This window comes from Dromiciops gliroides, chromosome 2 (genome assembly GCF_019393635.1).
Source record: "Dromiciops gliroides isolate mDroGli1 chromosome 2, mDroGli1.pri, whole genome shotgun sequence".
Lineage (NCBI taxonomy): Eukaryota > Metazoa > Chordata > Mammalia > Microbiotheria > Microbiotheriidae > Dromiciops > Dromiciops gliroides.
In genome coordinates this window covers 192255087-192280333 of record NC_057862.1, presented here as the reverse complement: position 1 = coordinate 192280333, position 25247 = coordinate 192255087, and the positions used below count along the sequence as shown (strand labels likewise).

At 48.7% G+C, this 25247-nt stretch overlaps 1 protein-coding gene across 1 annotated transcript; it reads right to left on the bottom strand.

Moving 5' to 3' along the window:
* Positions 1-3432: 3432 nt before the first annotated feature.
* On the bottom strand, positions 3433-23571 carry TYRO3 (TYRO3 protein tyrosine kinase). The gene is made up of 19 exons (XM_043983885.1): positions 23424-23571; positions 20891-21074; positions 20478-20578; positions 19362-19532; positions 17652-17738; positions 16185-16300; positions 15595-15772; positions 14946-15091; positions 14235-14379; positions 13543-13672; positions 13300-13400; positions 13020-13115; positions 12468-12548; positions 11962-12054; positions 11058-11179; positions 9794-9903; positions 9164-9323; positions 8773-8909; positions 3433-5031 (listed from the first exon to the last, which is right to left on the bottom strand). The coding sequence occupies exons 1-19, from the start codon at positions 23569-23571 to the stop codon at positions 4674-4676; spliced, it is 2664 nt and encodes an 887-aa protein (XP_043839820.1). The 3' UTR covers positions 3433-4673.
* Between the last annotated feature and the right edge of the window lie 1676 nt (positions 23572-25247).

Genomic DNA, 25247 nt, shown 5'->3' with positions numbered 1-25247 from the left:
AAGAAGAGCATTTGGTGAACTTGGAATATTTTCCAGGTAGGGGGCAACAGGGAGAATTAACAAAATTGACTTGGGGGATGCTTTGTTCCTGACATCATGTGCTCATTACCCTTTGGAAAAGCACACACTAATGTATAACTTCAAGGACAGGCAGCTGTTCTCCCCAACCTGAAGAGCGCCTGGGTAACAGCATCACCCTCTGAGTGGGCATAACACTTAGTATAGAAGGAGGGATGTTGTCCCCTGTTTCCAGAGACAGGCTTGGGTTACAGCCAACCTAGACAGGACTGGGAACAAGCTGCTCCTGTCTCTGCTCTGCACAGAGTAGCCCCTGCCTAGCCTCCCTCTGTGTAGTGTTGGTACTAGCATGTGACCCGTGCAATTTGAGTCTGGATCCTTTAGAAGGCCTTGGGAGCATACTGGAGAAGTAATTTAAAGGCATCTCTCTTTGGAGTCGAAGGAGGAAAGGGGTTTGGGGGAGCTTGATTAGGAAGGAGCTGGATGACAGCTATCAAAATTAATCCTTTGCCTCGCCTTCTCAGTAAGTAGGGAGGGGGTTCCTCTCCCTCAATGGACAGAGAAAATTAAAACTCAAAAATTTTAAAAATGTCTAAAAACAAATCCTTTGATACAGCATAGTCCTCCTAATTCTCCTAAATCTTCCATTTATTCCCTTTTTTCCACTCAAAAAACCTCTACTCCAGATTTAGGCAGGATGGTGGTATCTCTGAACCCCTTGAGGTCCATGAACTTGGAAGGGAAAAAAATATACCTTTATTTTCACTAACCCTTGGTTTCTTTTGTAAATGTGTGTATTTGATTTTATGCATTTTAAAATGTTATTCTGAGGGGTTTATAGGTTTTACCAGACTGCCAAAGGGGGTTTAGGACACAAAAGAGGTTAAAGACCCCTATTCTACCTTTCTTCATGTTCCCATCACTTCACCTAAAACCACTGTAACAGTTCCCCAATTGGTTTCCCTGCCTACAGACTCTTCCTTCTAACTCTTCTGCCAAATTGATGATCCTCAAACACAGCTCTGAGCACATCAGCTCACTGTTCAAAATTCTTCAATGGTTCCCCGTTGCCTCTAGGATCAAATACAGAATCTTCAGCCTGGCATTTAAAACCTTCCACCATTTGACTCTCACATCTCTTTCCAGTTTCACTTCACTTATTTTTCTTCATACATTTCCCACTCCAGTCAAACTGGCCAGCCAGCTATTCCCAGAATGCCAATTCTCTCATGTCTGCCTTTGCACAAGTGACTTGCTTATCTGAAATCCACTTCCTCCTCACCATTGCCTAGAATACCTAGTTTCCTTAGAAGCTCACTTCAGAGGCTACCTTATGTTAGGCCCCCAATTCCCTTCCCACACCTCCCCACCCTGCTTCCACCCCAGCTCAGTTCTGCTTCTTGTACTCTTTATTTTGTACTCTTATACATAGTTCACCACACCAGAAGAATGTAAGCTCTTTGAGGACAGGGATTGTTGTATATCTCTGTATGCCCAGCTTTCATCACAATGCCTTTCTTACAGAGTGGGAACTATAGAATTTGAAAGCCTACTTAAGAAGGGACCAGGCAATAGCTGTCAAAATTGATTCCTCAAGGGTATCCCTCAGTAAAGATTTGTTGAGTTTAAAGTAAAAGTCTGTTTTAGGGAAAGATAAATTGATAACACATTTCTTTTCTAGGAAGCCAATAGCTTTCCCACCTCTTTAGGATTTGGCTAGAGTCCAAGTTTGCTCCTGAGAGTTTGCTCCCCGACCAGAAACCTCCTGTTATAGTCAAGATGTTTACAAAGATCTATAAAACTTGTGGCCCTCCCTAGATTGTGGTCTTAAAAATTCTTGGCCAGATTGTTTGCCAGGGTCTGGTTCAAGAAATGAATGCAGCAGATAGGATTGTGAAACTTTTCAAATAGGCAGACTTGGTGCCCTGCCCCCTTCTTGACGCCTCAACTCCATCAGTTAACCGATCCATACCTTCATGTGAAACTCAGGCTACTCTCTGGACAGCTAGACCCCTCTAAATGGTGCAACCTGGCCTGCACTGCTTATCTTTTTATTGCTTCCAGTCAAAACTAAACTGGATTGCAGCCTGACCTCTATCATTTACTTAATTGAGTGACCTTGGCAAGTTCCTTCCCTTCTCCTATCACATTTCCTCTGTACAATGAGTTTTAGCACAGCGCTTTGCACCTTAATAAATGGTTTTTGCCCCCAAGCTCTTCCATTTGCTAATTATCCTGTAGAAAACTGAGCTGATAAGCTAAGGCATTAGGTTTTCTACATGGCCACCTCTCTGTGATGCATTAAAGAGAGGACATCCACAACAATGTTCTTAACTCATAGGAGAAATTTCTAATGGTAGAAATCCAGACCACATGGCATCCTCAAAGGAGAGGTATTTGGGGGCTGGGGTCTCTCCCAAGTACCCACGAAGTCACATTATAAGAGATAGCAAACCCTTCCAGAATCTAAATTCCATGCATGAAGCTGAAGACTTTATCTCATCTTTGTATCTCCTAGCACCTAGCACAGGGTTTTGCATGCCTTAATTTCTTATCTTTCTTTTTTTTTTTTGCAGGGCAATGGGGGTTAAGTGACTTGCCCAGGGTCACACAGCTATTAAGTGTCAAGTGTCTGAGGCCTGATTTGAACTCAGGTACTCCCGAATCCAGGGCCGGTGCTTTATCCACTGTGCCACCTAGCTGCCCCCATGCCTTAATTTCTTAATGTTTACTGAATTGAATTAAGTAGTCTCCTACAGGTAAGGCTAGCCCAAGCTGGTGAGTTTTTTTGCTTCTTGTTTCCTACAGACCTTGATTAAAGTTAGTGGCTTTCTCTCCATCTCCTTACCACATGGAAACCAGAAGCGGTTCTGGCAACAACAGGTTCTTCCTGAAATTTTCTGAAGGGGGCTGCTTCTTCACTCCACCCCCATTCTAATTCTTTGATGGCATCAGCTGCAACCTATTTCCCAAGCAAGCTCCCTGCACTACACACAATCCTTTTTGTTTTCTCCTGAGCTACTTTTAAAGGCAGAGAGACTGGCCAGGAAAGTACAGGCTTTTAACAACCAGTTAGGTCTCCCTACATACTTACATGTTCCATTCCACATAGGCCCAAGACATAATTCTCTGCAGCTTTGGGAGGAAAGGTGAGAAATCAGTATCACAGCCTCCTAACTTTTCTCCCTACCCTCTCCAAACCTATCTAAGGATAGTGTTTGATTGAAAGCTAAAGAAGAGGGGCAGCTAGGTGGCGCAGTGGATAGAGCACTGGCCCTGGATTCAGGAGGACCTGACTTCAAATCCAGCCTCAGACATTTGACACTTACTAGCTGTGTGACCCTGGGCAAGTCACTTAACCCCCATTGCCCCACCAAAAAAAAAAAGAAGAAGAAATGACTATTTCCAAATGGCTGTTCTGAGGTTTGTTTTTATTTCTGTGTTTAAACGGCATCTAACAGCCTGGAAACACCCCCACCCAAGGCAGACTACTGCCACCCCTTTTTCCCCACAGCCATCTCTGCCATGGAAATGGTAGCAATCAATAATAACCCCTTCCCCTCTGGCCTAAATTCCTCCCACTTCAGTAGTTCTGAATGGGAGCAGGCAAAAAGAGGAGGCTTCTGTTAAAGGCAAAGTCAGGATCGAGGGACTCAGCAGGGAAGGAAGAAGTGGGACCAGAAAGTTCTCTGGGCTTAGACACAGCTGCCTTTGTTAGTGGGATTAGGATTCTTGTAGCATGCTCCAAACAGACAGTGGAGGGTGCTTCCCTCACTAGTGGAAAAAGGATGCCATCCCTTATAGGACCAGACACATCTGGTCCTAAGAATCCTTCCTCAGGCCCCACCTCTCCCCTTATTTCCAAGGGAAGGGCACCTGGCAGCCTGATGTTGTCTAGCTTTCTCATAGGTGTGACCTAAGGAGTGTGCAGCACCCAATAGGGATGGGCCATTGGCAGGGTAGGCCCCCCCCCCCTCCAGTGGTCCTGCTGACAAAGGGTTATTCAGACCTGAGTATACTGACATCCAATCCCCGCTACAAGGTGAGACGGTTTGCCCCACCAACCTCCCTCTCCCTACCAACTCATACCTGCATGAGTATAATGTAAATTGATCTCTATGTACCTTGAAGAAGCCAGGCCTAGAGAATTAAAAACCAGTGGTGTGGGCAGAGCTGCCTCCCCAAGCAGGGGGTGGCTCAGCACATGCACTAAAGCAGCAGGGTTAGCCCACTGGGGAGGGAAGGGGTGAATAGTGCCACTTATCTCCTCTCCTTCCTGGCCCCCACCCATCGTAACCATGGGGATGTAACCACAGAGTAGCAGCTGCCAGTGTCCAGACAACTAGGCCTGCCTTACCTCCCCCCTCCCTCCCTACCCGAATGAAAAAGTCACGAGCCTGTGCCAGGCTGGCTGGACCCAGAGTGATTGGAGGAAGAACTGGGATTGGGCGATTTGGTCATATCAGGCTTCCAAAGCTCAGTCCCCAACATAACTTGGGAGGGACTACCACAGGAGCCCCCACACTTCTGACTGGGCTGAGATCAAGGCAGGGGGCTTTGCTAGCCAGCAAAGCCAGCCAGACACCTCCCCCTGGTCCCCCAAGGATACCCATTCATTTGTTAGGCTAACGGCCTCCATGTGCCGACAGCCCCTGCTAGAGGAGCATCCGCCTCTGGGCCTCTCCACAGGCCCCCTCTGACTGCTGTTCCTCCCCGGACTGTTCAGCTGGCCCTCCAGGGCTAAGGATATAGCGATAGTCACTGGGAACACCACCTACTGGTCCTGTACCATTACTGTTCCTATCCCCATCCCCACTGATGGCCTGGTCCCCACCCAGCTGGCCACCCCCTTCTGCCTGCTCCTCAGCCCTCTCGATGTTGATGTAAAGAGGATCCCGACTGGCAGAGAGAACAGACATTCGGCCCAGGATCTCTTCTAGCTCCATCCGAAGAGTCAGGAAACTAGGGCGCTGCTTGGGGTCCGAGCACCAACACTGGTACATGAGCTCATAGCTGTAACACAAAGATCAGAGAGGCTGCTGAAGAAAGGGGGGGAAAAGGGTCTCTAGTCTCCTTCCAAGGAGAGGCGGCATCAAGACTGTAGTCTTCAGAATTCTTGGAGAGGGCCAGGCCCCAAACCCTATCTCCCAAGGTTTGTTCTGCCAACCCAGTTCAACAGACGTGCCTGTTATTAAGAGTCTACCATTTCAATGTACTAGGCTAGCAGGCCAAAAGGTGGTGTCCAGTTCTATTCTAAAATAAAAACCCCCAGGGTCTGGAAAAATCCTACCCCAAGAAAGAGAATGAAGCCTGAGCTGCTCAGAGCCAATTCCCTGACAATTTCCTTATTTATCCCCATGACTAAAATTCCTGGAAGCTGTGAATTATTGTACCTACATAACACTGCGTCAAGCCCCTTCACCCATGGCTGCTTCTAGAGCCCCCCCAAAGTGAAGAAGGGAAGAAAGTTCATCATGTCCACCCCACAGCAGGTCGTGGGAAAGGCCTGAATGCATGAGCATAGGGCTTTGGCCAAGACACAGTCCCTAGGCTGACTAAGCCAACTGGCATCTGTCCACTGTGATGCAATGGCCAGAAGCCAGCTCCCTTCATCCCTCCCCTGGTAGCACCAACCACTGACCAGGAAGGAGCTGAGCCAGGGACCAAAAAACTATTAATAGTTGAAGAAGTCTTTGCTTCTTCTTCAACTGTGGAGGCCTGTATAATAGCAAGATGACATTTTTATGTAGCATTTTAAGGTTTGCAACATGGGGTAGTGGATAAAGAAGTAAGCCTTGGGGCAGCTAGGTGGCACAGTGGATAGAGCACCAGCCCTGGAGTCAGGAGTACCTGAGTTCAAATCTGGCCTCAGACACTTAACACTAGCTGTGTGACCCTGGGCAAGTCACTTAACCCCAATTGCCTCACTAAAAAAAAAGAAGAAGTAAGCCTTGAAGTAAGAAAAACCTGAGTTCAAGGCTCAGCCGTCTCGGACACACTCTGGTTGTGTGGCCCTGGGCAAGTCACTTAACATTTGAGTGCTCTATGCAACTCTCTAAGTCTGTAAGTTTCAGGAAAGTTGCCAATCTGCACTGATCAAGGGAGTTTCCTCACCTGGGAGGTTCCCTATACCAGTGAAATCACAGATCCACTCCCCTTTCCTTTAGGTTGTGTGACACACTTTACCTACAGGGCCTCCCGGCTGCTCCAAGAACAAGACACTCCATCTTTCAGCTCTGGGCATTTTTGGCTGTCCCCTATGCCTGGAATGCTCTCCCTCCCCTGCTCTGACCACTCACCTCCCTGCCTCCCTTGAAGCCCCAAATAAATTCCACCTCTCACAGGAAACCTATTCCAACCCATCTTAATTCCAGTGCCTTCCCTCTGTTAATTATTTCCTGTTTATCCTGAATATAGCTTGTTCATACATGTTTGTTTGTTTGTTGTCTTCCTCCATTAGATCGTAAGCTTTTTGTTCTTTGCTTCTTTTTGTATTCCCAGCGCTTAGCTCAGTGCCTAGCACATAGTGGGCACAATCAATGTTTACTGAATTAAATTCAACATCATTTCATTGCATCCCCACAATGCCCCTCTAAGGCAGGAATCGCAACTATATTTATCCCAATTTTCCTTACAGGAAACTGCGGTTCAAAAAGTTTAAGTGACACAACTAATAAGTGGTCACACAGCTTGTGAATGCCAGAGCTAAGATTCGAACCCAGGGTTCTCCTGTCTCCAGGAAGTGACATGCTCACTCTCTGTATCTATTAAGATGGAGTCTCAAAATAAGGGCTCTCTCTCTCTCTCTTCTCTCTCTCTTTTCCGTTCCCTCTAATCCTTCTCCTTGCTCACTCCAAATGGGTCTCAGGGAACTCTTCAACAGGATTTTAATGTCTGTTTCTGCCCATCCTTTCCCTGCTGAACTCTAATTCTCAGGCCTAAAGCCAGAATTGTTCAGTTGGCAGAAAGTTGGCATCTACTTGAATTGTTTCTGTCATAGATGAAGGTGGAACAACCAAAACTATTCACCTGTGGGAGGAATTTGTCCCTTCCCTAAAAGCACTATGGATTTCATCCTGCCTTCCTCTCATGCCAGGGATGGCTCTAGCTTTCACACAAGCCCAGGAAAAGCCTGGCTCTGCTAATCACTACAGAAAGAGCTTCAGAGTGACACTGATATTACAGCCTCTTCTTCCTCTCCCCCCACATGGTATATACTCTGCTTACTAACACAAGGAGGAATCTGCCAACTCAGCCCTAGCAAAGGAAGGGCCTTAGGCTGCACAGTCTCCCTGCTCCCTCCATCACTCCCCACTCTGGATGCTTAAGACCTTCCAGAATGAAGGGAGGGAGGGAGGCTGGTCATTTCTCTTTAGGACTCCCCTTTTCCAATCTCAAGCCTCTTCCGGACTCTAGGACCCTTCACCAGCAATCAGTGGGGGATCTGAAGGAACCATTCTTCCCTCAACAATCAGCCCCCTCCTTGGAAAGACAAGGCTTGTGGCAGAATAGTGAAAGGAGGGAAGCAGAGACCCCCACTGGCAGCTGCAGCCCCAGTCTTTTGAGTGGTAAGAAGACTCCTATAGGCATTTCAGCTTTTCTCCTCCCCCACCCACTCATTCTGAGTAGGAGAGAACTCAATCTAGGGGAGGTGTCTTTTTTCTTTCTTTCTTTCTAAATACCAGCAGTAACAGCTCAAAGTAGCCTGGCCCTGGGGAAGGAGGAGGGATAACAGAGAAATCATGGCTATAGAATCTCTTTCTGGCTCCTGCCTCTGGGATTAAGAGGGGATAGATTTCTTGTTTATTCCTGGGAAAGCTAAAGAAGGTATAAGGAGAGGGTCAAGTGGGGAGATGGTGGAGTAGGAGAGATAAAGGAAATAGGGAAGCACTAGATAGGAAGAACATGATTTTTTTCCATTAAACTGTTAAAAAATGAGAAAAGCATTTCCGGAGGAAAAGGAGAAAAGGGAGTCAAAGACAGAGACAAGACAGAGACTTCATGAAATTGTTAAGGAATTAGGATACCATTTCCAGAGGGAAAAGGAGAAACAGAGAGATTTAGAAGCAGAGACTTCATAAAATTGTTAAGACATTTAAAAAATCACTTCCATAAATAGAGAAACAGAGAGAGACATAGAGGCAGAGACTTCATGAAACTGTTAAGAAATTAGGAAATCAGTTCTGGAGAGAGAGGAGGAGAGGAAGGGACAGAGGCAGAAAGGGAGGAAGAAGGGGAGAGAGATACTGAAGGAGAGAGAAGAGGAAAGAGATCCAACTCAGACTCTTTGGAGAAGTGGAAGGATTGGTGGATTTGAATGAGAGACCTGCATGACCTTGGGCAAGTCCCAATCTGCCTGGGCCTTAGTTTCTTTTTTTTTTTTTTTTAGTGAGGCAATTGGGGTTAAGTGACTTGCCCAGGGTCACACAGCTAGTAAGTGTTAAGTGTCTGAGGCTGGATTTGAACTCAGGTACTCCTGACTCCAGGGCCAGTGCTCTATCCACTGCGCCACCTAGCTGCCCCAGTTTCTTAAACTATAAAATGAGGAGGTTGGAATAACTCAACCCTGAAGTCCCCTCCAGCTCTAGACCTATGATCCCATCATCCTTCAGCAGAAGTCACCACTCAGAGAAAGAGTAGCCAGGGATTTCTATCAGTAGTTATGATTATATACAATCACCAATCCATCACAAAACCTAACCTGGGCCTCCTGCCCTCCTACTGTCCCCATCTAACTTTCTGGAGAGCACTCACACTTCTTCGAGACATTCAGGGGGCTGCTTCAGACGGTTCCCACTGATGAGGTAGTTGTAAATCTCAGCATTTTCAATACCAGCATAAGGTGTTTGTCCCCGAGTCATTATCTCCCACATGGTTACACCAAACGCCCACTAGAACAAAATCAAGGTCAAAAAAATTGTCAAAGCTAGGTCTCCTGGGGAAAATAAACCCCACTACCTAAGGATAGGGCTGCTACTAGACAGGATAATTCATGTGAGAACAACCAGTCCCAATCCTATGGGACTGGAAGGGTAAGCAGTCCTGGCCTTTGTGTGTTGATCCTGGCCCTCATTCTACTCTGCAGTCCCCCTGTTCCAAAACACTCAAATCCCTGCTCCACTTGGCCCCAAATCCTTCTACTCACCACATCACTATGCACTGTGTATAGGTTATCAGCCAAGCTTTCCAGGGCTAGCCATTTGACAGGCAATTTGGAGGCACAGCCCTGCCGGTAATAATCACCACTGTATATCTTCCGAGATAGCCCAAAGTCGGCCACACACACAGTCATGTCCTCAGCTAACCTGTAAAGAGAGTGAAGTGCATGGAATCAATGGGCTGACCCTGCCCACTTCTTTCCTAGAGACTCTCAAGTCAGCAATCTCTAAGCTGGCTTTTGGGCATCAGGCTCTTGTTGACCAGAAATGGGCACGGGAGCAGCTAGGTAGCACAGTGGATAAAGCACCAGCCCTGGATTCAGGAGGACCTGAGTTCGAATGCGGCTCAGACACTTGACACTTACTAGCTATGTAACCCTGGACAGGTCACTTAACCCTCATTGCCTTGGGGAAAAAAAGGAAGAAAGAAAAAGAAAGAAATGGGCACAATTCTGAACACAATAGCCAGGCTGGGACTGATAGCAACCCCTGCCATCTTCCTTCTAGTTTGAACTGCAGTTCACACTCTCAATCTAAGGGCTACTGGACAGCTCTCTACCGCTTCTTTTCTCTGATCTCCACTCCCACCCCCTCAGGTCCTCTGGCACCTCACTCACATGCAATTCCGAGCAGCCAGGTCCCTGTGGATGAAATTCTGGGAACTCAGGTACTCCATGCCACTGGCAATGTCCACCATGAATCGGATCAGTGTCTGCAAGGGCAGGTTCTAGCCAGGAGGAAACAAGCAAGCTTAGTCCTGGGCCCTGCCACAGACAGCTGAACAGAGAGCACGGAGAGCCCCTTGATCAAAGGACTTCCTCAACTCCAGTGTCAACAAATCTGAGGGAGGGGTAAAGGGTGAAGGACTTTTGCCAAGGTGAGGTTTTGGCAAAGCTGAGAAAGAAACTAGGAAGGAGAAACTGTGAACTGGTTCAACCATTCTGGAAAGCAATTAGGAACTCAGCCCCCAAAGTTATTAAACTCCTCTACATGTCCTTTGAGCTACACATCTGCCAGCTCTATACCCTAAAGAGAAAATAAAGAAAAAGGTCCTCTACATATAAATATATTTATAGTAGCTCCTTTTGTGATGAAAACTAAAGGGAGGCCATCAACTGGGGAATAGCTGAGCAAATTACGGTATATGAATATAAAGTAATATTATCATGCTATAAGGAAACATGAAGAAAGAGAAGAAAGTCATTTTAGAAAAAACTGTATAAGAGTTAATACAAAGTGAAGTGAGTAGAACTAAGAGAATATACTATATACAATACTACATATACTATATGCATACTGTACACAATAAAAACAAAATTATGCTTTTGAAAGACTTAAGAACTCAGAGAAATACAATGACCAACCATGATTCCAGAGAAGTGATGACACCCACTTTTTCACTGAAAGGAAATGGGTTAAATATGCAGAATACTCATTTTTGAACATGACTAATGTGAAAATGTGTTTTTCTTGACTATGTATATTTGTTACGAGAGTTGTTTTTCTTTAGTGAAGGGGGGATGGAAGGAAAAAATGTCTTTTAATTTGGGGGAAAAAAAGAGAAAGAAAGAAAGAAATCAAGTCTCTTTCTAGAATGGATACCTTCTCAGTCTAGAATACCCTGAGGGTTTCACTAGGCCTGAAAGGGAATGTCCTTGCTAGGTCTAGGCTCACAGCTGAAAATAGACCATTCCTTCTTCTCTTGAATTCTCCTGAGAAGCTTCTGAAAAGCTCCCCATCCCCGCTTCATTTTCTGCAACCAAGTCCCGACTCCTCCTCATCTCCCCCAGTCTTGCCTACCATGCCCTTCTTCTCCCAAATGCTCTTTCTTCCATGTTCCTTTCCAGCCTACACACACATGCCTTCAATGCCAATACTCACAAAAGGGTTTTCTCCTATTCGGGAGGCAAGGAGGAAAGCATGTAGGTCCCCATGCTTCATGAAAGGCAGGATCACCATAGGGATAGGCAAGCGGCCTTTGGCACGACTCCGAAGGCTCACCCCTAGGGGTGGAAAGAAAGGTGAAGGGAAGGGGTTGTTTATTCAGACAAATGGAAAACTCTGCAAGGGTCTAGGTGACTGGGCCAGAAAACAGGGAGTACGCTGTGTTCCTAATCACTTTCCTGTCTCATAATAAGTTTCCCATTTTCTCCTGGCCCCAGGATATAGCATTCCCTCAAATTTAAGGCTATGCTGCCCAGTGAATGAGGGATATCAGTCACCTGGAAGATGCCCCTTTGGGCAGTTCAAAGTTCCTTGAATCAATCAGTGTCTCAGCCCCTCTTGGTAAGTACCTCTATTGCCAGGTACTAGCCCAGGAGAAGGAACCAAAGGCCCAGACCCTGGGGTCCCTTATGATGACGTCCCCCTATACATGGTCTCACTATTCCTCACAGAAAACTGGACTTCCCTTGTATAGGTTCTGGGGGCTGCTCTTAGGATCACAGATTTCAAGATATTGGGAATGTTAGAGGCCGTGTGGCCCAACTCTCTCCTTTCACAGAGGAACAAATCAGAAGGGTTTAATGTCCCTACAAGGTCATACGGATAGTGTCAGAGATGGGATTCGAACCCCGGTCCTCTGATTCTACAGGTAGTGTTCATCACTCTCGGAATCGAGAGAACATTCTAATCAGATTCTTCAGCTGGAGGGCTCCACTCCCTGGTGTCATTCTTGGTCATTCACCCTGTATGGCTGACATTCCCTCCTTTCTGGAGCCTTTCCCATCCGTGCTCCTATCTCTGCCCTTTCCTTGGCACCAGATTCCCCTAGAGACCATCTCACCAACAAGCTTGGCCACGTGTGGGTGGTTAAATTCTTTCATGCAAGCAGCCTCTCGGAGGAACTCTTCGATGTCACTGGAGTTGATGATGTCCGCTAGGAAGATGGATGGGAAACAAGAGGTGAGAAGTACCTCCCAAATGGGGCAGGCCCCTCCCTTCAAGCCATCCACCCACTGAATCTCCCCAGGGGTACTGGACCACTAGAGGACACAGCTCTGCTGGAGGTGTTCGGGCCAGGCCTAAGAAGCTGAGTAGTTAGGAGAATCATGAAGACTACAAGACTCAAACCCAAGGAAGAAGTGTCATTCAGCAACATGGATACAGAAGCAGGCCTTAGAACCAACACTAACTTCCTGAGCTTGCCCTTGGGTGTTCCCACTTCAGAGTTGCCAAAGGTGTTCAAGCCTGTATCCCCAGAGGTGGGTTTGGCTGGGGCTCTATAGCTGCCTCTACCACTCCCCCCAACGAGGCTGGAAGCCATATCCTTCAGCACTGTACCCCACTTACCTTTTAGCATTTTCACTGCTACCTTTTCAAAGGAGCCATCCTCCTGCTTCAGCTGGGCTTCCCTCACTGACCCAAACTCGCCTAGGGATGAAACCAGTCAAGTGTGAGATTCCAGCTTCTGTTCCCAAGATACTGGAGTGGTAGCTGAGCCTATTAGCCAATCCAACTCTTCTGTCTCCTCCCAGAGAGCTCCCCAAACGGGTGGGGCAGGGCCCAAGAACGCATGTCAGTGACACAGACTAAGTAAACTGGCTTAGCATCAAAGGGCCACAGAATCATAGAACCTGCTACAAGTAGAAAGGAGTAGCCCAACCACCCACATCAGGGCAGACTCCACTCAGAATTTCACCTTCCCCAGCCATCACCAAGCCTCCTAAATTTAGGGGTCTTCCTGCCAAGTCCCCATGATCCAAGAGAGCACCTTTTTTTCCCTGTCCCAGGGGGTCCCAATTGTAGCAACCCTCTAAATCCCAGGCACATAATGCTCAGACACACTCCCACCTCCCTTTGGCAAAAGGCTTCCAGCTCACTGAAGACAGTCAGCCACCTGACCTTTGCCCAACATTCGGCCCAAGGTGAACTGTTGCTCCGGGATCAGCACATCCTCCAGTTTGTCCTTTAGTTCATCACTGATACCCAGGCTGTCCACTGGGAAGGAGGAAAAGGCAGTAAAAACCCACGGGAAGTTGAGTAGTGGCTAGGACCCCACCGTACTTCCTGTACCCCTGAGTAACCTCCCACCTCCAAAATCAAATGAGGAGCAGGAGTTCACAAGAAACAAAATGGGGTCTAAAGGGGCAGCCCTCATGGGACCTCAATACAGGTGACTTACGTGTGGCCTCAATTCGTTCTGGGCCTTCCCTATTAAATGATCTAGCTGCTCGGAAATGAACGGCAGGCTCCCCACGGGCCATGACGCTGTCAAAGGCTTGCCTAGTGAGCCACAGGACATAGAGAGAAAGGTCATGGGAAAGAGACAAAAAAATGGAGGTCAGGTTCCTGGGTGCTTTTACTTATGTGGAGGGGGGGGCAGTCCCAAATCCATGTTTCTGTACCACTCCAGGCCCATACCTACCCAAACCGTGTTTCCTTCCTTCTCTTGCGAAGCAGGATTAAGGCCAGGGCAGCAGCGGTCACAAGTGCTGTCAGAACGCCCAAGACTACAGGCACCCACGATGTGCGACTGTGAGGGGGCCCCTGCTGGCCTGGAGGAAAGAGGGGATGGGTTTCTAGTATAGATGTCCAGTATAGAAGTCCCTCAGAACATTCCTAGGGAAGCTATCTGACTTGCTAAGGCTCATCTTCAAAAATCAGAATAAGAAGCCATAGAATAAGGGAAAAAGACCCCAGAAGACAAGCAGGTTTAAAACAGGGGCTCTTAACCATTCTGTTGTCATGGAATCCTCTGGCAGTGAAAAACCTATGGATTCATTTTCATAGATATTTTTAAATACACAAAATACACAGAACTACAAAATAAACCAGTTATGTTGAAATAGTTATCCCAAATGTGTTTGTTTTTTTTTAATTCACTGACTTCAGGTTAAGAATCTTGAGTTTAAAGGAGCATAGGAAACTTGGGTCTTTAGAAAGTCCCTTTCCTCCCAAAGTGATCATCTCCCACGGCTCTTTAATCTCTGGCCCTGAACTTCTTTGTTTGGATCTAAGCCTTTGAACCTGCCAGGTATAGAAGAAAGTGGGGACCAGGAAAACCCTCCCATCAGGAAAACAGGTTGTAAAATCAGACAGATCCCCTTTTTGTCTCACCAGCGTGGTCATGATAGGAGACAAGTAGAGGCTGGCTCCAAGGACCACAGCCAACTTCATTGGAGACACACACTCTGGCTGTCAAATCCTTCAGGGGATCCCAGCCAGTCAGGTTGACTCTAGTCCCTAGAACAGTCAGCTCCCCCTGCAGCCCGGAAGAGACCCCCCCCCACCCCAAAACAGAATTTGAGAAAGTAAGCCCAGAGCTAAGGCAAAGTGGAATGATAGCAGAGCTTAAGGGCAGAGGGCTCAAAGGTGGGATGAATCAATCTTACACCATGCAGGAAATCAGTCACATTCCTGACTTCAAGGGTTTTGATGGCCTTCCCACCAACACAAACATTTCATCTCAGCTTGCAAAGGTGGGGGAGGGGGCCAAAGGAGCCAAGCACTGAGGAAGGGAAGCAAAACAGCTATCTGTATCCTCCCCCAGTTCATGCAGGAATGTGTTGCCTGCTCTGCATACAAAGTGGCAGTAGTGGTAGAATCCTAGGGAGGTGTGAACTTGAGAAATAACCCAATGATTTCTGAAAAGATCCCCTTCTAGGCTAAAGGTGGGGGATCATTGTCAAAGGAGCCTTTAGATCCCAAAAGGACTTGGAAACGGGAAGCCCACCTTTTTTTTTTTTTTTTGCTAGTTCCGGGGGTGATGTAGGGATGCGGGTGGGGAGAGTGGAGGAGACTGGGAAGAGAATGGTCCTCAACTCTTACCTGAGTGCCATTGTCTTGAACCCAGGATATCCTATAGGGCCCCAGGGGGCCCTCACTAGAACCCTCAGGAAGGACTTCTTCCCATTCCAAGATCAGACCATAGTCTGTTCGGATGGCGTGAAGGTTCTGAGGGGTACTGGATGGGGCTGCACCCAAAAGAGAAACAACCCGGGCATCACTCAGACCTCACATCTCCACCACAGCCCCCCTGCCTCTCTCTATTGGAAAACCCACCTAAGCTTTCTATCAGCACAGTCTGGAGTGGGGAAGGTGGAGAGCATGAGGGTTTTTACTTCTGGCCTAGTCTTTGCCCACATTCCCTGGTCTCTCAATTCCCACTTTTCCAGGTTCTAGCTATACTCTTTGCTCTGGAGGAAGACAGGGAAAGAGAAGGGCTATACACTCTTTGGAAGGATGGGAGTAAAAGAAAAGACAATAAAGGTCATCAAGATATGTATGTCATCATCCTTTCACTGGAATTTTAGAGCTAATAGGGACTTCAGTCCAAACCCACAATTTTGTAGATGAGGCAAGTGAAGAGGAGGAGTTGTGACTTGTCCAAGGTTATACCTTTACCCTACAACCTCCCTCTCTGAACAGACTTTCACAATTGAGACGCTGGTTCTGGTCAAGCCCCTGACACTCTTACCTAGACCCTGGGTCTGGAAGGGCACCCAGTCTGCATATGGAGAAGGTCCCAAGTCATTGGTGCATCGAACCCTTAAGCTGTAGTTGGTAGCAGGTTCTAAACCTCGAAGCAGACAACTGAAAGGTGGTACTGGAACCACCACTGCCAGGACCTCCCAGCCTCCTGGGGCCTCTGTTACCTGCACAGAAATCAGAGAAAGAAGGGGTTGGAAGCCACAAAGTCAGATGGGGCAGGAGGGGTAGGAAACAAGAAGGAAAAATAGGCAAGGTTTTAGCCTTGAGCTAATGTTTCTTTGAGTTAAATCTTAATTAATCTTCCCTTCCCTCCCACTAACATGCATGGGTTATTTAACACCTAACACATCGGGGCTCTGCTGGAGCTCAGGTGAGTGCACAAAGCATACTCTAATGAGAGAATACACCCTGGCCACCCAGCAGGGTCCTGCTACCATACAGAACTCCAGCCTAGTGAGTACTGGTCACAAGACCGTGACTCATCACCAACAAGGTGCTGGTCTGACAGACACAACAGGGCAGTCCTGTAATCTCCACCTTCAGCTTTCCCCAGACCAGGTCCTCCCAGAACTGTACCTGGACTGTGCAGGAGTGGAGTAGGGCTCGGCCATCAGAGCCAGGAATCCAGGCCACACTGGCATTGTTGCTAGATAGCCGGGTCACTGTTACATTAGAGGGAGCTGCTGGAAGTGCTGCAAGGGGGAGGTCTGGCATTAGTCAACTTTTGGTGGTCTCAGAGGCCTATTTTTTTTTTAATGTCTCTTGACTTCTTTGCTTCTCATCCTTTCACTGTGGGGTATTGATCCCAGCTGCTTCCTTAGACTCCTCCTTAGATTCCCTGGGGGCTGACCCTGAGATTGGAGTATGTTAAGCCTGAATAGGACTGCTCAAAACCCCCATATGCCTCCAGTTATAGTGACTATGCTATCTCTCTTTCTCTCTCTCTCTCTCTCTCCCTCCCTCCCTTCCTCCCTCTCTCTCTCAGAAAAAGAAGAGATTGAAAGCCACAACGTCAGGGAGATTATAAAGTAGAGGAACATGGGACAGGAAGAACAGGAGACAAGGAGGAAAAAACAAGCAAGGTTTTAGCCTTGAGCTAATGCTCCCTTTAGTTAAATCTTACAGAATCTTCCCTCCCTTCCCCACCACAAACGAGGATTTCAACCAATGCATGAGTTATTTAACACCTAACACATCAGGGCTCTGCTGGAGCTCAGAAGGAGCCCATATGAGTGTAGGTCTCTCTTTCTCTTTCTCTCATAGCAGGAAACACAGAATAGCTGCCATGCCTGGAACAGAGCCTGGAATAGAGCATGAGGCCTTCTCTATGATGTAGTCTCTGAGACCAGAAGCCTGCCCGACCAAGGCCAGTGATGTGGGGGCAGGGAGGGGAGAAGCTCAGACTCTACAAATGTAAATGACACATCTGTTTCAGCAGCAGTCTGGCTCTACCATGTATAGGTATCTCTCTCAAACACACACACACACACACACACACACACACACACACACACACATTTACACTCACAGAGCCCATTTTTCACATCCCTTCTTTCAGAGGCAAAGTGGAATCCAACAACACCCCACTGATCACCAACCTGAGCAAAGCTCCACTACCACCATTCTTCCCTCTGAAAGGGATGAAAGAGGCAGAGGCCAAGCCAGAGTCCTGGCCGGCTCCAGCTGTTCCTCCCTGACAGGGAATCGGCTTCGTGATGGGGAATCTGCTCTGTGACGTCAGGTTTCTATTCTTATCTCAGCTATGGCTGTGCCTCAGGTGCTCCCACTACAGGGGCTGGGGACACATGCCAAGTAGTAGCCCCTCCTTCCAGAGACCTCAGCCAAGAAAGCTCCCAGGAGTGAGAAGAGCTTGAGGCCAAGAGGTAAAGCTTCCTTTCGGTTTGCAATTATAATCGCTCACTCCACCCCACCTCCCCTCCTTCTCTTCAGATAGATCCGCTGGGAGCGTGCACCCCTACATACACACACACACACACACACACACACACACACACACACACACACACACACACACACCCTTACCTTGAAGATAGACTGTAGCTGGGCGGGAAGAAGCCAAACCTTTCACATTATGGGCTTCACAGGAGAACACAGTGCTCTGGGTCACCCCTGGGGACCACACAGAGAACTCTGGTCAGAATCAAGGTGGCTACTGAGTCTAGGAATAATAGGTGATGTGTGGGTTCACAGAACTGGTGAGGAGATGAGGGGAGGGGATAACTCAGAACTTTGGGGTCAAATAACATGGAAGTTAAGGATGGCTCCAGTTGTCCTTCCCTCTATAAGGAAGAAAAGCTCAATTCCCTCCTCCCTGCATAACCCACCAGGCCTTCCAAATTTAATCTGCCCTCACTGATTCTAGGCTTTGCAATTCTTCTCCAAATTTCTCTATATTATACCTTCCTAAATAGACTGTAAGCAACCTGGGGAAAGAGACTATGTCTTCAATGTCTTTAGTAACCCACTATGGGGACTAGGATGCTTTACTATTAGGAACAAATATGCAATAAATGCTTCTTGACTGAAGGATTCTCTTGTAGTTTCTAACCAAATAAAACCTGAAGAGAGCCTGGGTTTCTTCTCATCCCAAGCATCCATCCCAAAGCTTACTGTCCCACCCCTCATCATTGGAGTCATCTTGGAAAGCCAGGCACTTCCCACCTGTCAGCCCAGCCAACAACTGTCTCCTTTCCTTAACTCCCATCCACCCCGACCAGCAGCCCTCCCACTTCTTGCTCTCTTCTCAAGACCCTCAGTAGTTTGGAGACTTGTGAAATTAACCCAGACAGAAGCCAATTCCACTCCCTGCCAAACTCGCTCAGACCAACTCCAGTCTTTTCCTCCCACCCCCATTCAAAACTCAATGAGAAAAATGTAAATCTTGTTTCATGAAATGGTGTTACACAAATGTAGGTGCAGTGATTGTGTATGCAGATGCTTCTGGGTACAACCACAACAAGAATAATAGTTCACATTTAATCAGCATTTTAAGGTTTATGACTAAAAAAATGAACTTTTTCTCCTAGAAGTCTCACAATTGACTCTGTGAGGTGGGTACTATTATTATTCCCATTTTATTGATGAGGAAACTGTGGAGCAGACAAGTTTAAGTGACTTGCCTAGGATTACACAGCCATTAAATATCTGTGGCAGGATTCAAACCCAGGTCTTCCAGACTCCAGGTCCAACACACTATTCACTATACTGCCTCTGTATGGATATGATGGGAATAAGGCTGTTTGGGGGGAATGGAATTGATCAGATGAAGGAACTGATCAGGCTAAAAAAGCTACCGTCTGGCTTCTCCCCTTCTGCCAGACTTTCCTCCTACTCCAACATGGGCTGATTCCTGATTCCTTCCTTGGGGGCAGGGCTGCAACAAGTCCCCCTATTCCTCTTCTCAGGGAGGATTGTGTCTTCTCGGTCCCCACTTTCAAAGAGGAATAAACTAGCCCCTGCCTCTGCTTGCACAGTCTGAGTTACAAGTAATGGGTGCATTCTCTGCCCAGAAAGACACACCTGACTAATGAACCAACCAGAGCATACAGCAAGGTGCAGGGGTCAGGAAGCCTGGGAGCACTTATCTGGGACAAATTCAGAGACAGGCTTTAAGAGGAGGGCTCCTCAGACAGCGACAGTTCCCTCTCCTGTCAACCTCCCAAGTCACAACATGGCTGGCTTCCTCCCAGAGTAGTTCTACCCTCTCTCCTCCCTTCCTGAGAGTGATCTCACCTGTAACATTCAAAATGGAGGGAGAGGGAGCCGGTCCTCCCACCTTTGTGCCCCCCCTCCACCAGAAGATGGTCACAGGTTCAGGGGGCCCCACTGCTTCACAAGACAGTTGGAAAGGAGCATTAGGGGGCACTGTGAGATCCTCGGGCTCCACGGTGAAATATGGCACACCTAGGAAGAAAGGGTAGCAGGCACAGGCTGATTTTTGCCACCTCCTTAAACATGCTAACACACCCACATATAAAGGGATCCCCAAAACAGAAGGCCCCCCGAGAGCCTTTTTGGTTAAATGTGGAATAATGGATCTCCAGATGAAAGGGGCTCCAGCTGTCTGAAGGGCTATGGAATCTGCACATCTGGAAGGGTCCCCCAGGAAGGCCCTCTGCCCCATGGGTCCCACAGCAGGAGTGAGTCCCGTCCCCCTCCTAGCTGTTCATTCCTGCTCTCTTCCCTGCCCCAGTCACAGAAGGCATCCCCCGACAAAAGCATTGCTGTATCAAAGTTTCTAAAAGAATAAGGGAGAGGGAAGGAGGGCTTGCAGGGGCGGGGAGGTGGGGGAGCTGCAGAGGGCTGTGCTGGCAGGCCCCAGCCCTAGCCCCAGCTACAGTTCCAAGGCCTTTGTTACTTCTTAGTCACTTTGTTTTCTTCAGCTGAGCAGAACTGAGCTGGTGCAGCTGCATATCTTCCTCCTCCCCCTTCCCCCCACCCTGCTCCTCGACTCTTCTCTCGGTCCCAGGCAAGCTTGTCAGGGCAGTCTGGCCAGGGACAGGGTGCATCAGGCCTGCTGCCCAAAGAACAGAGAGAGCCTTCATCTGTGGCATATCACAGGGCCCCCGATGCTCCCTAAAGCTCTACTTTGAACCACAATCTCCAAGTTTTTGAGGGGAGGGGTCTACCTATACCAGAAGCTGTCCTGGGAAGTCAGAGACCTTATTTCCTTCTGAGTCCATGTGTTGTCATGGGTAGAAGGAAGACCAGGGTAGCCTAGCTTATCCCTGAGCCAAGCAAGAGGGGAATGCAGCCTTCCCATTTGCTTTCAGGGGCCATGGGCACCAGGAGACATGGGGCATGTCTTTGCCAGAGTGTCCCTGGTATTCCATCAACCCCTCTCCTCACCTTCTACTGTAAGCCACACTGGCTGGGATGTCTCTGTTTCTCCCCGATCTTCCACCTGGCACCAGTACCGCCCGGCATCTGATCGATCTACTGACTTCAGGCTGCAGTGAGGACAAGGAATCCAGTTCACCAACAGGGGTGGGGTTGAGGGGGAGGGGCTCTGCTAGTCAGACCCCAGGGGATGTGGACTGCTTGAATTCCTTCTCTGCAAGTCCCCCCCCAAAAAAACTAAATAAAACCAAAGATTTCATGGAATGAAGTGGTCCCCACCACCATAACAAAAAGAAATCATCATGAAACCTAAAAGTCTGTGTTTCATGAGGCCAGCTTTCTCTGCTTATTCTTACTCATCCCTTAAAGACCAACTGAAATAACCATCTTTTGACATCCTCAGGCCCCCTCCTGTCTTGTACCTGAGGAAGCCAATCCAGTGCAGCTCACTGATAGGAATATAGACTTGGTCCACACTCTGCACCACCGTTCCATCCTTGATCCACTGGATCTCTGGTTCCTCTAATCCCTCCACACTGCAGTTCAACTTCACCAGCTGTCCTTGAGATACTGTCAGTTTCAGAGGGGCCCCAATAAGCTTCAGGCCTGAGAGAAGGGGAAGTAGAACTCAGACGCTAGGGTGAAAGTGACAGAGCCCACTGCTCTACCCCCTTCTCCCTGTCCCATCTCTGGGACTATTTCAGGCCAGTTTCTAGGACCCAGGTTTCATCACTTTGGGATTCGTATCCTCATGGACATTGGCAAGGATGGACTGCCTGTGAGAGGGCAGGTGGCATAGATACAGTCATCAGAAGAAAGGAGGTAAGACAGATTCTCTGGGTGCAGTTTCTTCCAGTGCCAGCTCCCTGGAAACACTTTCTCTACCATTCCTGTCTGCCAAGCAAAGCCAATTCTTGTTGTTCTGTCCCTAGCCATGCTTGCCTAGGAGGAAAGGTAAGCCAAACTCATATGAGGGTGATGTCTAAGCATCTCCCCTTCCCCCCCAATTCCTAAACAACAACAACAACAACAAAACAAAAAGAATTTCCTAAACCAACAGGGAAGGTAGTGGGTCTGGTGAACAGCAAGCATTTTACCACTCAGGTTCCAGATTGTTCTAGCAGAACTGGAAAGTGGTCAGGAATTCTTACCCAGATTGTGGCTGGAAGCTGCAATGAGGATGAGAAGGATAACTGCCTAGAAGATGCTCCATATCTCTGTGCCTCCTCAACTCTGCTACTCTATGTGACGGACTTACTCCTCACTCGCTTAGAGTTAGCTCTCTCCATCCCACCTTGCCAAGTAAAAGTAGAAAAAAGGGAATAGGGGAGTGTTTCCTGGAAGCAGATAACCATATGTTTGCAGAAACAGGTCAGATCACATACATGGCAGCCATCCACTCTATTAATACCTGAATGTCTGAAAGGCTGTGGGTGTGAAAGGTCTACAAAATAGGGAAGAGTGAGTTTTGTAGAAACAGTAGGGACAGGGGTCCCTACTTGGGATTAGGGTCAAAACCAGATCTCTAAACCCTTTCTCCTCATTTGAAACATAATTATAACCGGCACATATAAAGCCTGGTTTTTAAAGCTCTTCACAAACATCTCGTTTGATCCTCACAACAACAACTCATAAGGTAGGTACTATTACCCCCATTTTGTAGATGGGGAAACTGAGGCTCAGAGTTAAGTAACCTGCCCATGATCTCTTCACAGCTGGTTCGGCATGAACACAGGTACTTCCTAACTACACATCCAGAGTTCTTTTCAACACACCACATTGTATTTCCACAACACAGTTCTCCAGTGCCCCAAGCCTCTGCAAGTGCTAGAATTCAGTTGCCTAACAGATAAATCCTCCCTTCCAACCCCACATTGCTTTGTGGAGAGAAGCTGTGTTTAAGGATATCGGAGTTCCATTTCTGGTTTTTTCTCTTCTCCTTTGCTTTGTTACCCTGACACTCTGTCTGTCTGTCTGTTCTCTGTATAAGGTTCTCTGCTGGAAGCTTGAAAAACACTTCTACTGTCTTTCTGCTTCACCAGAAAGCTAGAAGGTGGGGTGCACAGGACGATTACTCACTACTCGGTCCATGTCCATGGACCCTAGGCTCTTTTCACCCCAAATAGCAGAATGCACCAAGTACCAAGCAGGGGGGTGTGGTCTGAGAGTTTGAGAACCAAGAGTCCCTCTCCCAGACTTGCCCTGTGACTCAAGCAAATCTGAAGATGAGGTTCCTAGATTGGTGCTGGTGCCGGCAGAGGCTTTAGGCTTAGCCCCGACTTGATAAACTGCTCAGTCCAAAGCCTCTAAAATTCTCGCAGGTGTCTTCGCCCACATTCTGGTGTGGTTTTTATCAAGGGTGTGCCCAAATGTTCCCGTGTAATCAAATGTGTGGTGATCGAGCATGGAGCTGGGCACTAGGGTATCACGTTTCCCACCAACTGTAAATCCTACATACCTGAGATGTCCGGAGTGGGGGTGGGGGTACCCACTTCGGTACGAGGTAGCTGTGGCTAAAAGGGGGACCCGTGTGTATGGTATTTGGGAGAGGGCGAGGGTCCTTAGGACGCCCGAGGAAAGAAACTGTTTCCCCTGGAGAAGGAGGCGGGAAAATCAAGAGCCCTGCAGCCCCCCGACCGATTCCCTCGCTGCTACTCAGTCCACCCCAGAGAAGAAAGTTGGGGGTGGGGACACAGGCGGCCAGATGCCAGTGGCTGCCGCCCTCCCCCTCCCCAGCGCTCGCTCGCTCGGCCTTCCGCTGCCACCATGGCCCCCGGGACCCCCCGCCTCGGCCCCTCCGGCCACCCCACGTCCAGCCCCGCAGGCCTCGGCTGCCCAGTCTCGGGCTCGGGGAGCCGGACCCCCGCCCGCCCGCCTTTGCTCCGACTCCAGCCCCTCCCCGGTCCCTGGCTTTGCTGCCCCAGCCGCCCCCTCCCCCCAGACCCCAGCTCCTACCTGCGGCTGGAAGCTCCAGGAGCAGCAGCGTGGCCAGTCCCGCCAGCAACAGCTGCGGGAACCGCAGCCGGAGCCGGAGCTGGAGCCGGAGCCGGAGCCGGAGCCGGAGCCGGAGCCGCGACCACTCCATGCTCCGCCTCAGCGCCATCCGCGGCGCCGCCGCACCATGCCCGTCCGGCCAGACCCGGCCCGCGACGGAGGGGGCGGGGGCGGGGACGGGGGCGAGGGGCGGGGGGGCCCGAGGGGGCGGGAGCCTGCGAGCCGGCCGCTGCCCGGGGCTGGGGGAGACCCGCGCGCACTCAGAGCTGCTCCCACCGCCAAGTCCTGGGCGCGAGCTCGCGGCCGCCTCTGCTGCTGCTGCCGCCGCTGCCGTTGCTGCTGCTGCCACTGCTGCTCCTGCCGCTGCTGCCGCCGCTGCCTCCGTCGCCGCTGATTCATGGTTTTCTCCGGGAGCCGCCGCCTCCTCCCCCGGCCCGGCCCAGCCCGGCCCGGGCCGGCTGCAGCCCCGAGCTCCTACCGCCCCCCCGCGGAGCCTCTGAGCGCCTCACTTCACACCCCGCTCCGGCCCACCACGGCCCCTCGGCCCCACGCCGATGCCCCAGCGTCTCAGCCTGGCGGGACGTTCCGGAAAGCCTCACCCCAACACCCGGTAACCCCTGCTGGCACCAGGACCCCATCGATACTTGCTCGTGCTGCAGCCGCTCCCCCTTACGTCCTGGCCCCTAGTCAAACCATTTCCCCTGACATTCCAACATAGTCATTCTCACTAGCAGCAACACTTTAGGGTTCTTCCCTCAAAGCTTCACCTTGTCCCCTTCCCATTTCAGTCCTCCACCACCCCTTCCTCCCCTCCCCACACTCTGGTCCTACTAGACATTTCTAGGCACATCACAGTTCCCGGGTAACACTAGTTGAACCATGCTATATAACAGGGTCACTGGCCACTGACTGATTACAGTGTCTCCTTAAATTATTTTATATTTACTTAAATCCTCTAGCTTTCCCATGGAATGTTAACTCCTTAAGGGCAGGCATTGCTTTTCCCTTTTTTATATATGTCCCAGCTACCTAGCACAGTACCTTATACATAATATACACAATTAATTCTTGTCGGATTGAATTAAAACACCCCTGATCCTAGCACCTTTCATTATCTTCTAAAGTCTCCATCATGAACCCTGTTTCATCCCAGCAGCCCCTGTGATAGCTCAATATCTGCCCCTGAGTCCTTTTAAGAATGTCCATCAAAATTTTCCTATCCTAAAATATTCTCTCTTTTTTTTTCTCTCCACTTATTTTGCCCCAGAATTCTGCAGTCCCAGATTTCTTAATCAAGGCCCTCTGTAATCCCTAAATTTGACATAATGTTGAACTTGGAGTCAGGAAGATTTAGGTTAAAATCCTATTTCATATATTTAGTAGCTGAGTAATCCTGGGCAAGTCATTTTACCTCTCAGCCTCAGTTTCCTTATCTGTAAAATGAGGGTAATAATAGCACCAACTTCACTACATTGCTATGAAGTTCAAATGAAATAATGGATTTTGCAAAACTCAAAGGGCCAATTATTATTGTATAATCTTATGTCCATGATTGACGTTGAAATGCCCCTTTTCTGTTGTGAGTCTTCTCAATTGCTCTTCTGATTCCTTTTCCCATCCTCACTGCATTTCCTGGACATGGACTGAAAAATTGATTGTAAACAGCATTTAATTCAATGCTTTGTCCATAGTAGGCACTCAATAGATATAGTATTTACTAAATGAGAAAATGAATGAGTGAATGAATGCTTCGTGACTTTGGCCTGCCCCACCACCAGGAATCAT

What these genes read in the sequence shown, in the direction of transcription:
- TYRO3 (XM_043983885.1), bottom strand. Translation starts at nt 23,571, where the DNA reads ATGGCGCTGAGGCGGAGCATGGAGTGGTCGCGGCTCCGGCTCCGGCTC. An exon ending in ACACGTGGCCAAGCTTGTTG is followed by an intron (nt 11,180 to 11,961) that starts GTGAGATGGTCT and finishes TTCCACCCCTAG; the next exon opens with GGGTGAGCCTTCGGAGTCGT. An exon ending in ACACAGTGCATAGTGATGTG is followed by an intron (nt 8,910 to 9,163) that starts GTGAGTAGAAGG and finishes ATTTTGTTCTAG; the next exon opens with TGGGCGTTTGGTGTAACCAT.